This window comes from Mastacembelus armatus, chromosome 3 (assembly GCF_900324485.2).
Source record: "Mastacembelus armatus chromosome 3, fMasArm1.2, whole genome shotgun sequence".
Classification (NCBI taxonomy): domain Eukaryota; kingdom Metazoa; phylum Chordata; class Actinopteri; order Synbranchiformes; family Mastacembelidae; genus Mastacembelus; species Mastacembelus armatus.
This window is the reverse complement of record NC_046635.1, coordinates 26,734,181-26,748,551: the sequence shown is the minus strand read 5'-3', so window position 1 is coordinate 26,748,551 and position 14,371 is coordinate 26,734,181. Positions and strand designations below refer to the sequence as shown.

At 37.7% G+C, this 14,371-nt stretch overlaps 1 protein-coding gene across 1 annotated transcript; it reads left to right on the top strand.

The window, feature by feature from the left end:
• The first annotated feature begins 3,465 nt into the window (after nucleotides 1-3,465).
• LOC113122672 (mucin-5AC-like) lies at nucleotides 3,466-14,049 on the top strand. The gene is made up of 17 exons (XM_026294170.1): nucleotides 3,466-3,555; nucleotides 4,039-4,080; nucleotides 4,163-4,421; nucleotides 5,555-5,669; nucleotides 6,914-6,998; nucleotides 7,880-7,983; nucleotides 9,213-9,302; nucleotides 9,598-9,687; nucleotides 9,996-10,085; nucleotides 10,878-10,967; nucleotides 11,213-11,302; nucleotides 11,596-11,685; nucleotides 11,987-12,076; nucleotides 12,772-12,979; nucleotides 13,133-13,258; nucleotides 13,378-13,495; nucleotides 13,803-14,049. The coding sequence occupies exons 1-17, from the start codon at nucleotides 3,471-3,473 to the stop codon at nucleotides 14,047-14,049; spliced, it is 2,019 nt and encodes a 672-aa protein (XP_026149955.1). The 5' UTR covers nucleotides 3,466-3,470.
• Nucleotides 14,050-14,371: the final 322 nt, after the last annotated feature.

The window sequence follows — 14,371 nt, the reverse complement described above, 5'->3', positions numbered from 1 at the left end:
ACTGCAGGAAGATACTGCACATGTTTTACAGTTAATAGAGAAGGATAACATGCTAAGCGATGTCCACAATGGAGCTACAACTGCCTGGCACTAGAGGAGTAAAGAATATTGCAGAGCATAATTTTACTGTTAATGAAATGAGAAATTCTCGAAAGCTAACTTAAATAAACAACTTACAGGAAAAGGGTACTGTGTGGGAAATTTATACCTTGACAGACAAATGTCTGCTACCTCCCTGTGTCCTATGTTAATTCAACAAAGACTTTTAACACGGCTTTGCAGTCACAAGGAAGCAGACGAAAAGTCAGGGAGATGCTAATTATATTATGTATGCCATCCTGCCGGCATGATTTACATGTGAGTGACTGATGTGTAAATTAATGCTGTTCAACTGATACAAAAGCTGATGATTTTCTGTGCTCGTGGTCAATTGGTATTGACCCATCCTGCAGGCCATATGTTCTGTTGTGACTCTGTTGCTTAGCCCGTTGCCTTGCCTATTAAATTTGACATCCTTTGACCTGAGATTTGCCTCCAAGTGTTTTTTCCACGACAGGTACAGCTGAAGTACTTCCCTTCTTATCATTTATCTTCTAGTTCTAGTGTTTCTTTTCAAACATCCCAGCAGGCTTTCTCCCACCTGTATGCATGTCATTACAAAGAATATCCTACTCACTAAGCCCCGTTATTCAAAGTCAAGTCAAACTTTATTTGCATAGAACAATTTCAAAAATCTGAAATTTGCCTCAAGGGGTTTTACAGTCTGAACACCCTCTGTCCCCTCAAATCAGATGAAAAAAGAACTCACCCCTCCATAAAAATTTAACAGGAATAACATGGAAGAAACATGCACTGTCATGGACTGGCGACCTGTCCAGGGAGTACCCCTGCCTTTCACCCAAAGAGAGCTGGGATAGACTCCAGCAGATCCCTGTGACCCTAAACAGGAATAAGCAGGGATGGATGGATGGATGGATGGATAGATGGACAGACGGAGGGAGGGAGTGAGGGATGGAGCAGGGTAAAAAAGCTGACTAATGGAAAAGCAGTGGTGACCAGCAAGTGAAGCATGAATTACATGACTTCCACCAACTAGATCAGTGCTGTCTTCTCATTCAGAGTAGACTTAATAATGAGGCAAATGTGTGAGGTGGTGTTGTGGTTAACGATGTTGCCTCACAGCAATAAGCTTCATGGTTCAAGTCCTATTCCACCCAGGGGCCTTTCTGTGTGGAGTTTACATTTCTTCCCGTGCCTGCCTGGGTTTTCGACCAGAACTCTGGCTTCCTCCCACAGACCAAAAACATGCATGAGTGTTTGTCTGTTTATCTATTGTTAACTTTAAGAGCATGTTGTTGTTACTGGATCTGATATCTTTGCAATTTTATTTTATTACTTTATTAATAAATGATATGTTTGAAAACCGCAAATGTAAATGTTTTGTCTGGTAGGATGAATTAGAAATCCAGCAGCTTCAGTTCATTAAACAGAGTCTGTGCTTTGAGCCCTATTAAGTGTTAAATATTTATAATACTCTGTTCACACCTAATCATTTCTTTCTCAGGAATAATAAGGCACAAAGATTGGATGTTGTTTTTTTTCTCAAGAGGCCCTTAATAACATCTCATAGTCTACATAACAAGAGCCACTAACTCAGCTAATACTGATATTCAAACAGGTTTTTCATTTTATCAGTAAATGTGGATGAAATGAAAAGAAAAAGAATATCTGAATAATAATATCAAGAAAAGGCAAGCCGGACTTTCCCAAATACAGCTGGTATTGTCCTCAGCATTTCATCCCCACTGTGGCCAGCTCTGGCTCAAAACTGACAGGGAGTGTGAGTATCATTGAAGCCATTGCATGAAGGGCAATGCCATGGAAATACATAGAATTGATAACACAAGTGCATTATGCATGTTGTTACTTTGGGAAAATTGTCTCCTTGTCAAGGAGCAAGTTGCTCCTGGGATTTAGGGCACAGGGTGACACTGTTGTGATGAAAATCCCCAGCTTATCAATCGCTGGATAATAACAGTATTCACATTTCTCAGATGATGTTTCCAAACACTGTCAAAATCCTGTTTAAAAGTTCAAAACTAAAGTTCAAAGTCAAAATCAAAGAAGTGCTCTTTTTTTTTACTTCATCACCTACTTGCTGATTGAGCACAGGTATAGATTGTATCATTAGATTTGTCCTTAGTTGAAACTGTGGTTCTACATGTATCCTAGTAGTTGACACATCTTTTAGGACGTGCGTAAGCATCGTGTACCTGCCTAATGTAAATATGGCTCACAAAGAGCTGCTCTTTGTCCATTTTGGAGTGTGTACTTGGAATCACGTTGAGTATGAACTAGTATGAATTAAAGCCTGAAATAAAACTTTGTATACATTACATTCATTTTAAAATTGTCTTCATCTAGCAGATCTTTTAAAGGCCACAAGTGAGTTGCCAGACAAAAATGACAGAAATTGAAAATTCAACCTCCCAGATTATGAATTAGCTATAACTACAGAGAGATTATTTAACCCATCATACCGAGTTGAAGTAATTTTCTGATTTATCTTGTTATGTCCCACAATACTGTCATGCATTTCTAAGAGTCTGTTGCCAGAGGTTTTTAAAATTCTTTTTAAAGGTGCTTCATTAGTTTGAAGGTTTCCACAAATCAATGCTGCTAAACCAACAACATACAATTTCTAATGTACAAATATCTAAACTTTTGGACAGATCACAATTATAAATGTGATATGTATAATCCATGCATCCATCCATTATCTCTACCACTTAGTCTAATTCGGCCAATCCCAGCAGACACTGGACTAGAGACAGATCACTAGTCTATCACAGGGCTGACACACAGAGACACTGTCACCTCAGGGCAATTTAAAGTCAGCAATTAGCGTAACTTCCAAAAAGACCCACGTAGAGACGGGGTAACATACAAACTCCACACAGAAAGGCCCCAGGGTCAAACAGGATTCAAACACTGAACCTTCTTGCTGTGATGAGACAGTGCTAACCACTGCACTGCTGTACCACCCCACCCCTTCTCCTAATAGTATTTTTATATTTAAGAGGTTATCAAAGTCCTGGAATTACCTTACAGGTTTTCATTATTTCATTTAATATTTGACATTGTAAGAGAAAGTGTATCTCTGTCTCGACTTCATCTGTTGAGCAGTGATATTGTGTTTTCTTTAGGTTGCCATGATTTTTGAAATTGATATTATCATGTCCTGTTGGTTCTGTAGCTCACCAGAAGCCTCCAGGGTGAACATGCTGTTCAGTGAAGTGATGGAGGTGATGACATGTTTAATGAACAAATAACAAAGTGAGGGAGGGATACAAGGTGGAACTGCCTTTCTCTTGCTTACCTGGAGGAACTGGTGTAGCTCCACCTTGACTAGCAGGTTATAAAAGGATAAGTCCTCCAGTCTTCCATAGTCTCATAGTAGATCAATCCTCATGAACAACATGGGGACCTCAGGGCTCCAGTCCACACTGTGGCTCGTCTACCTGATGCTACTGGCCGGCTCGCTCGCTGAAACTGGTGAGAGATCACCTTAAAACTGCTTACAGCTCGACATTCAATCAATACACTATAAGATGATGATAGAAAGAGGTTACAGAGATGAGGATTGGATGTTCTATTAACAGATGTTTATTTGGTGCATGGCAAAGGAAAGAAAACATGCTTAATTCATTTGAATGTACATTACATTTTTATTACATCTTCTTAGATAACTTAAAAGTATTTGCATTTTACATCTGTAAAATACCAATTGAAACTGCAGAGAGAAAAAATCTCAAGTCAAATCAAAAATCAAAACAAAGATACTGAATATGTATGAGTTTGAGGTAGTTCCATCTGACTTTCTACGTCATCTTGGGTTTGAGTAATTCTCTCAGTAAAAACATTAAATAGCTTCAGTGAAGTGCTGAAACAAGCTGATAGAGAATGTCTGATATATACTGTATTACTCATTCTGGTAAACTTTTATCTAAAATGATTTTTTTTTCCTGTTTACTACAGAAATCACCATTCCGTCTATGAACATACTGAACGTGAACCCAGGTAAGTGTGCAAATACCCAAAATACATTTTGCTTAACTCTATCACTTCAAAACGATGTTCTAAAATGTTAATGTTGTTACAGCCAATGACTCTCACATCTACCGAGTGTGCACCACTTGGGGGAACTACCACTGGAAGACCTTTGATGGACATTTCTTCCAGCTACCGTCCTCTTGTAACCATGTCGTGGCCTCGCAGTGTAAGGGGAGCTATGAAAATTTTATCATCCAGATGAGGCGCAAGACAGTCGACAACATCCCAACCATCAGCAACATCATGATGAAGCTGGAGGGTATTGTTGTGGAACTTTCCAGCAACTCAGTGACTGTCAATGGCGAGACGTAAGTCTGGTCCCTGAGACCCTAAACCTCTTACAATCTGTGGTGCAGTTTAAGACACTGGTTTCGATGTTGTGAATATTGTTCTAATCAAATGTTTGTGTTCAATGCTGCAGTATCAGATTTTTTTTTTTTTGAACACTGATTTTATAGTGATTATTCGCTGAAATTTAGCAAATACCACAACTGAATGAGGTCTAGCCCCTTTGATGTTCTGCTGACCATCACCTGTCTAAGGATGCCCTTTTTTGTTTTAAACAGAGCATTATATAGATGTCAAACTATATCATATTTGAAGAGCAGAGATTTTTGAATGTTGAATTAATACTGGCATCAGGGCGTACCTTACTTAAATCTATTTTTACCATTTTTGGAGATTAAACATATTAAAAAATGTAAGAAACTTCTACTTAAGTGCCTTAAATACAACTCAAGAAAACTCTGAGCTGGCATTAGTGCAATGAACATCTGAATACAAAATTAAATTGTCAGCGTGTGACTCATCTTGTCAATATGCTTTTTCAGATCAAGAGTAGTGTCTCTGAATATCACTGGGATGTGAAAGAATTTCATCTTACTGATGGCATATAAAAATGTACAATTTCAGTGCCTGACAGTTGAAACAAAAAAAACAATGTCACGCAGTGTGGCAAATTCAGGTTTCAAGTTTTAAGCTGCAAATTGATTTTCATACCCCCTTAAAATGAAGTATGAATAAAGGATGCATGATTGGTTATACAATCAAACACTTGGATAATAGTCAGATGTTATGATAAGCTGCAAAGCCTTAGTATGAACAAACTGCTTAGAGACTATTTGTTTATTGGTGGAACTTAACCAATGAATGAACTAACACATATTTTTATAGTAACATTTAATCAAGACCTGTAATACTTTATTAGGATGGAGTTTATTATGATGGGTTAATGGAGTCAAGCTGGGATTATGACCTGTGCTGAGGTTTGTTTGTTTAGCCACATCACTCAGCTGATTTCCATACACATGAGCTTCACTACTTTCTTTTTTCACTTTCATTCACAGAAAATAGTCAGTAGTTTGCTTCTCATTGAAATATGACTTCCTGTGTCAGCTGCTGTTTTATGGCTCATTTTCCCACTGACACTCTGTTGTTGCAGGGTGTCTCTGCCATTTGTCACATTTGGAGTGACTGTCAAGGGGACCTTAACCAGTATCACTGTCAAAGCTAAGCTGGGAATCACAGTTATCTGGAACCTGGATGACTCCCTGGATGTATGTTGTACACCCTCACATTAGCAAACACACCTGTCCTCAGTTTTGTGTCTATATGTATTTTCAAGGGGTTTTAAACACTGACGAAGTTGCACATTGTGAGCCTGCTGTAAACAATTCTCTGGAACTGCACAAGCCTGTTCTCGCACTTAAGTATGCATATGCTTACAGAGGCACATAAGCCTCATAAGTCATAAGCTATTTCAGCTGTTTTAAAGATATGGCTGACTTTATCTTATCATTTGTTATGAATATCCACAAATCCCATGAAAAGACCAAAGCCAACAATGAACCTATCAGCTTAAGAGCTTATTGCTCTTTGCCACTGACTTCAATTGTGGTCCAAATGCTAATCAAATCATATACAGTATCCACTGTGTTGCATTGTGTGACATTTTTGAAGTCTGATAAAATCAGAGTACTTTACACCTCTCAGCCCAAATTAGTAAATGCAGCCAGGTTGTTCACAACAATTACAATTTCTTTCAGTGAATAAATTCTAATGTTCTATATTTGTCTGCACTGTCGCACTGTAACACATCCCCTGTCTATAGTAGTTCATGTAAAATAGGCAAAACATCCTGGGCTCAAAGAAATATCACTACACAGCACAGTTGTAAGTAGATTTCTTTATAAATGACAGTGGTCCTATTTACACCACAATTTGGTTCCTTTATCATGACCTAGCTTCGAAAATCATGGCTATGTTAAAGTAGACAAGCCTCCATGTCTGAGCAAAATACTGAGCAGAGCACACTGAACAGAAACACTGAGTCACTGGGTGAGTTTGGGGGATGTGTCCTGAAGAGATAAGTAAACAATATAAATAAGTCAAGCCTGAAAACCACAGTGCAAATTTGGCTGCATTAAGTTAACATTTGGTTAAGCACATTACTCCATGAAGATGATTGTGATTAAAGGATTCCCTGATTACAGAAAAATCTACTTTTACTTTTAGCAAAATCTGTAAACAGAATTATGTTTTGATTCATTTAATTGTTTCAGGCTGCATCAGTGCCATTCACTTTAAATGTGAAGCAAATGCTTTAGTCTGACATGATAACTTTGTTTAGAAGAATTCCAATAATCTCAAGACGAGTGCAGATATATTAACACAAACACATATACTTACATAAAAAATCTAATGATCTTGTGATGGAATATTAAAAAGCTATTTTGAGTGATAAATGATCAATGACTTGCATGTGATTTTACCAATAACCACTCTATGTTTGTGTTCACAGATTGAGATTGACGACAAATACAAGGACCAAACCTGTGGACTCTGTGGAAACTTTGACGGCGTATCCAGTGATTTCACGACTGATGGTAAGATCTTTTTCAGTATTATGGAGGCATAATACACTGTAGCGTGTAGTTTCCAATTAACCCTGAAAAGAAGCTAGTACAGGTGCTAGTAGACATTACTCAATGAGTAGTTTCAATGAAAAGAATGCTGCATATTATGGCAGCAAAACAGCCTGTGTCTCCTTAGACTTTACATATTCAGCAGATATAAATAGTATTTTTTTACACTGATAAATACTTTGACATCAAAGTGAAAACACAAACACAAAGGGGCAGGCTAGTTAAAAGTATAGTCAGTGATTCTAAATTATTACACATTTTGTCATATTTAGCAAAATTCACCACTTTCCTTTAACAGCCACAGCCTACGCAGCTAGCTAAATAACCACATAGGGGAATGTCAGTACACTTGAATAAATAAATATAAAACCGTCTTTCAAAGTTGTGTTTCTGAATTAAACATAACAAACAAAAGATAATGGGACGAGATGTTTCCACATATTTACCTTTAAAAGTATCACTTTTTTAAAACTGGTTTTCCACTTCTCATACATATGATGTGAGACACCTCTTTTCATTTCACCTGATCAAATCTCAAATCCCAAATAAGTTGATGCCTTAAGCTAGTACATGAAAAACATAATAAGGTCTGAGTTTCTCCCATTAACCACATCAGCACCAACACTGGCCCATAAATAATAAATGATGGTAATTATTGCAAGGCTTTTTAGCACAGGATGATATTTAACAAGCAAAATAAAATCACTTACACTAAAGCATATTTAGTACGTTTATGCAGCTTATTACAGAATGGCTACAAAATACAGGTACAAAATACAAGTTTTTAAAGATATTGGGCTAAACAATTAAAATGACTACTGTTGTGGGATTGTCTACTATAGGAACTCAAGTCTCTGTGATAAACTATGCTGAGACCTACAAGGTGAATGGGCCGACAGAGAGCTGCGAGGAGCCTGAACTGAGCGAAGTCCTCAAATGTGATCAGGTGACTCTTCACTGTTTTCAGCAGGGACTTTTCTGTGTGAAGTTTGCATGTTCTCCTTGCGCTTGCGTGGGTTTTCTCCGAGTACTCCGGTTTACTCTAAATTGCCCATAGAAGGGATCGTGAGCGTGTGTGGTTGTCTGTCTCTATGTAGCCCTGTGATGGACTGATGACCTGTCCAGAGGTTTTGTATATTTCCAGAGTGAACGAGTATATAATTATGAACTTTAAATGTGCCAAAATTATTTTAATTAATTTGTAATTTCATTTTAGGTTTGATTTTGTGTTCAGTTTATCATTTTTTTGTGTTTTTTTGTGTTTTTTTTTACTTTCTTAAAAGTAACTCCGCAGCTTGTAACCTGTATTCTCATTGCATTTCATTCAGTTTATTTGTATAATGCCAAATCACAAAAAATCATCTCAAGGCACTTAGAAACCCATCAAATTCCTTATGAGCAAGCACTCGGCAACTGTGGGGAGGAAAATCTCACTTGAACGCAAGAATCCTCCAGCAGAATTGGGCTGTGTGGGTGACCATCTTAAACGGTTGGGGTGAGTGAATAGAGGAGAGAGAAATGGAAAAGCAACAAGAAAGAACAAGTAAACACTGCAGGTTGTTGGGGCCAATAACTGCACATCAGCAATATACGGCTCCAGGACCAGGGACACCTGCAGAAGTTACAAAAAGGGAGCACAAACGACAGAAGAGAAAAGGCACAAAGTTAGTGACATTCAGTGGTGGAATAAACAGTAAATGAGTGGTGAGTGGAGAGAAGAAAAGAGAAGCAGAGGGAAGAGAGGAGCTTGATGCATGATAGGTAATCCTTCGCCCATCTAGACCTGTAACAGCATAAGAAGAGATGGTTTAGGATCACACTTGGGACCTGTCCAGTGTGAACCCCTGACTTTCTGGACGAATGGATGGATAGATGGACAGATGGAAGGAGGGAGTGAGGGATGGAGCAGGGTAAAAAAGCTGACTGATTGAAAAGCAGCAGTGGCCAGCAAGTGAAGCATATAGATAGTATAGCGTATAGATAATGGATGGATGGACTAGGATCACCTGTGCTGACCCCAACTATAAGCTGTGACAAAAAGAAAATTTTAAGTCTAAGCTTAAAAGTAGAGAGCGTCTGTCTCATTATTTCACAACTACCATACTTAACACTACAGGAGTATAAGTACTGCTTGATGATGTGTGGTTCTAACCCTGAGGCTTTGTACATTTCCAGAAAGAGAATAAAGGGGTGAGCAGCGAGGAGTCAGAGGAGAAGGAGAAAGGAGGCCAGAGTGGAAGCAAAAGCACGAAGAAACAAAATAAGGTTAAATAATTCAAGATGTAAACTAAAAGATGGAGGACAGTGTAAAATGAAAGACTAGAAGCAGACTAAGCAAATAATCATCAGTCTAAAGTTCATCAAAATTATTTTAATTATTTTAAAATTATATTTTTAACTTTATCATTATTGTTTCTTTCCTTCATTAAGTTATCTTGAAAATAACTCAATAGTTCCTAACCTTTATTTCCATAACATTAATCCACACCTACCATAACACTATATATAAGTACTGCTTGATGATGTGTGATTTTAACACAGAAGCTTTGTATATTTCCAGAAAGAGAATAAAGGGGTGAGCAGCGAGGAGTCAGAGGAGAAGGAGAAAGGAGGCCAGAGTGGAGGCAAAAGCACGAAGAAACAAAATAAGGTTAAATAATTCAAAATGTAAAGACAAAGTTGGAGAAAATAGAGTCGTAAAATGAAAAGCTATAAGTAGACTAAATAGATCATTCTGAGCTGTATGTGCACCAACATGATCTTATTTCATTTGTAAATTATTTTAGTTTTAATTATTCAGCTTATCAGTTTTGTTACTTTTTAGATTAAATTAGTTTAAAAGTAATTCCAAAGCTCCTAACCTGTATTCCCATGACATTAATCCACACCTACTATAACACTATATAAGTACTGCTTGATGATGTGTGATTTTAACACAGAAGCTATGTACATTTCCAGAAAGGGAATAAAGGGGTGAGCAGCGAGGAGTCAGAGGAGAAGGAGAAAGGAGGCCAGAGTGGAAGCAAAAGCACGGAGAAACAAAACAAGGTTAAATAATTCAAGATGTAAATAAAAGGCTTGAAGAAAGAGAGCTGTATGATGAAACGCTATAAATAGACCACATAGATAATTACCGTATTTTCCAGACTATAAGTCACACTTTTTTTTACTCCTCCGGCTTGTATTGTGCCTAAATCATCTAGCGTCGAGTAGTCACTTGCGCTAGATGGCGCTCTTGACTTAAATGAATATAATACTGCACCGCCGAAAAAGTAAAAAAGTAAAAACGTTTATTTTGACGCTAAACTACGTAAACAAAGTGCAGCTGAAACAAAGTTTGGAGTGAGTCTCGACAGTCAGACAACCTGAGAGGAGGAGTTGTTTGTTTATTTGACGTTACTTGAAACAGATGAATGAATTTCTTAATACACTTCTTCTTCTTGTTATGCCTAACCTACGTTCTTCATAGGTTAATTTAGACTTGAACTAGTTTAATTAGAAATGCGACTTCTACATCGAAGCGACTCAAATATGTTGTTTTATCTTCAACCAGACTGTTTTTGCTAAGAGCGACTTATACTCCGGTGCGACTTGTAGCCCGGAAAATACGGTATCAGTCTACACTTCATCAAAATTATTCGCATTGAAAATGCTTTTTGTTACAATTATTAATTGTATTGGCATTGTTGCTTTTTATATTAGGTTAGCATAAAAGTAACTCGACAGCTCCTAACCTGTATTCCCATGATATTAATCTACAGCTGTGATAATTAACACTATACAAGTATGATGCTGCTTGATGATGTGTGATTTTAACCCAGGGGCTTTGTACATTTCCAGAGAGAGCGTGCAAGAATAAAGAGAGAGAAGCCAGAAAAAGGGGAAAAAAATCAGCCCAGTGGAGGGAAAAGCGTGAAAAATGAAGACAAGGTGCAAATAATTCAAATTTGAAAAACGATGAAGGCTGAGGAGATAGTTGTGAGCCTTATGTTCACCAAGCTTATTTGTAATTTTTTTAATCAATCAATTTTCTTACTTTAGCTTAAAAGTTATTCCACAGCTCCAAACCTGTATTCCCATAACGTTAATCTACAGCTACCATAAATAACACTATACGAGTATGAGTACTGCTTGATGATGTGTGATTTTAACATAGAGACTTTGTACATTTCCAGAAAGAGAATAAAAGGATGAGCATCAAGAAGTCAGAGGAGAAGGAGAAAGGAGGCCAGAGTGGAAGCAAAAGCACGGAGAAACAAAATAAGGTTAAATAATTCAAGATGTAAACTAAAAGATGGAGGACAGTGTAAAATGAAAGACTAGAAGCAGACTAAGCAAATAATCATCAGTCTAAAGTTCACCAAAATTATTTTAATTATTTTAAAATGATATTTTTAACTTTATCATCATTGTTTCTTTCCTTCATTAAGTTATCTTGAAAATAACTCAATAGTTCCTAACCTTTATTTTCATGACATTAATCCACACCTACTATAACACTATATGAGTACTGCTTGATGATGTGTGATTTTAACACAGAAGCTTTGTACATTTCCAGAAAGGGAATAAAGGGGTGAGCAGCGAGGAGTCAGAGGAGAAGGAGAAAGGAGGCCAGAGTGGAAGCAAAAGCACGGAGAAACAAAATAAGGTTAAATAATTCAAAATTTTTTAAAAAGTTGGAGAAAATAGTTGTAAAATGAAAGACTAGACTAGTAGACTAAATAATTATCAGCCTAAAGTTCACCAAAATTATTTTAAGATTTTTCTTTAACCTATTAATTTAATCAGCATTGTTTCTTCTTCAGATGAAGTTAGCATGAAAGTAACTCGACAGCTCCACGCCTGTATTCCCATGACATTAATCTTCAGCTACTATAATTAACACTATAAGAGTATGAGTACTGCTTGATGATGTGTGATTTTAACACAGAAGCTTTGTACATTTCCAGAAAGAGAATAAAGGGGTGAGCAGCGAGGAGTCAGAGGAGAAGGAGAAAGGAGGCCAGAGTGGAAGCAAAAGCACGGAGAAACAAAACAAGGTTAAATAATTCAAAATTTAAAGAAAAAGATGAAAGAAAGAGACCTGTAAAGTAAAGGACTACAAGTAAAATGAACAGCCTCATTGGTTTGAATCCTATTTGTGTATTCGACCCTGGGACTTTTCTGTGTGGAGTTTGCGTGTTATCTGTGCAGATTTTCTCCAGATACTCCAGTTTCCTCCCATAGTTTGAAGACATGCAGTTTGGGGTTAGGCTAATTGGTGACTCTAAATTGCCTGTTGGTGTGAATGTGAGTGTGAGTGTTTGTCTGTGTCTGTGATAGACTGGTCTGTCCATGGTGTACTCCACCTTTCGTCCAATGTCAGCTGGGATTGGCTGCAGGGAACCACAAACCTGAGTTGTACTAAGTGGTATAGAGGATGGATGGATTATTTTTCGTTATTTTTGTTTGAAGTATTTGGTTTATCAGTTGCTGCTCCTTTATTGTGATTAAACTTCAAAGTACCTGCAGTTCCTAACCTGTATTTCCATGATTTTTCCTGTATTTCCACAACTACTGTAATTATACAGTACTTTGAAATAAATTACATGAGGTTGTCACAAAATCCCACAGCACACCTGGACGTGCTTCAAGGCCAACCATTTGGGAACCACTGGTCAAATTGATTGGCTCTTTGGCTCTGAGCTGTCACTAGTCTCTTTTATAACTTATTAACTGATTTTTTTTTTTCTAGGCATTCTGTGAAGAGATCTTCTCCAGACCTGAATTCATCAGTTGCCAAAACCTTCTGGATGTGAATGCCTTTATTGAAGCCTGCATGATTGATATGTGCATCTCAGACAACACAGAATCCAGCCTCTGCAAAACCATCTCGGAGTTCTCCCGAGAGTGTGTGCATGCAGGTGGCAACCCCCAGCAATGGAGGACTGCAACATTTTGCTGTAAGGCTGCAAATACTGAAAGATGACTAAATGCATCTGTGATGCATTTGAATGCTCTAGTTTCAAATTATGTAAATGTGACAGTTGTACACCATGTGTTGCTGAATTGTGTATCACTCGTACTGGTGGCAGTAAAACTGTTTTCCCCCACAGCCAAGAAATGTTCCTACAACATGGAGTTCTTGGAGTGTAGCAGTTCATGTCCTGACAGCTGTTCAACTCCTTATGCCAGCCAGACATGTGACAGCCATTGCCATGATGGCTGCAGCTGCCCTGCTGGTATCCACACGCATTACACATGCATTATCCTGCTATATGCAAGCATATGCAATCTCATCCTTGTCTCTTATGCAGACATAAAACATGACATTAATTTTTATCTCTCCTCTCCTCCTTAGGAACCGTCTTTGATGACGTCAGTCAAACTGGCTGTATTAAGCTGGATCAGTGTGCATGCCTGCATAACAACCAAGTTTACAAGTCAGGGGAGTCATACTCTTACAACTGTAAATCATGGTAAGATCAGAACCTGGGTGGTGCTAATTACAAATAATTACAGTTGCTGTGGATAAAGATATTCAGGAACATGCATTCTTTATGAAATGTGTGTTTTTTTTTTAAATCGATTAATCATTACGTCCAACCTCACCTGACCTTCCACCTACATGCATGTGTTCAATGACACTAACAGTGACAGGGAACTTTGCAGTGAGCCAAGGCAGTAATGTAATTATCAAGAAAAAAGTAATGCGTTACACTGTTTAATTGTTGAAGCAAAAAAATGGTTTTATTGATGTGTGTGTGCGTGCGTGTGTTTTATCAGTGTGTGTCAGAGTGGTCAGTGGGTGTGTTCAGAGGAGAACTGTCCAGGAACCTGTTCTGTGGAGGGAGGAGCTCATATCACTACCTTTGATGAAAAAGCCTACACCTTCCATGGGGACTGCTCTTACGTTCTGGCTAAGGTAGTAAACTTCATCATCTACAGCACTAATACTATGCTAGCACATACGCCAGAGTTGACCACCATTCTTTTTGCATTTATGGCATTAATACAAATACAGATTCTTTAAAAGTATTATATGTTTTTTATTGTGTTCCTGTGTAACAGATTTGGACCATAACTAATGATGAATGTTCATTAAAAGATCAAAAATGAAATTATTTATAGCACCCAGTGTGTGTTCTCTAATATCATTTGCAGTAACTCACGTGTAAACAGTGGAAGCTGAGAAACAATCTGGTTCACATAGACCTGTCCAGTTGCCTGAATTTTAACAACCTGTTGGGTTTTGGAAAGACACACTTTAGATTACATCAAACTGGGTTTCAACCATATTTACAAATAACTGCAATCTGTTTCATGAGCTTACCACAGAGTTGTCATTTAAGGAT

Coding starts and splice junctions, on each gene's coding strand:
- LOC113122672 (XM_026294170.1), top strand. CDS start 3,471: ATGAACAACATGGGGACCTCAGGGCTCCAGTCCACACTGTGGCTCGTC. Junction 6,999..7,879: donor CAGTGATTTCACGACTGATG/GTAAGATCTTTT, acceptor TGTCTACTATAG/GAACTCAAGTCTCTGTGATA. Junction 13,259..13,377: donor TGGCTGCAGCTGCCCTGCTG/GTATCCACACGC, acceptor TCTCCTCCTTAG/GAACCGTCTTTGATGACGTC.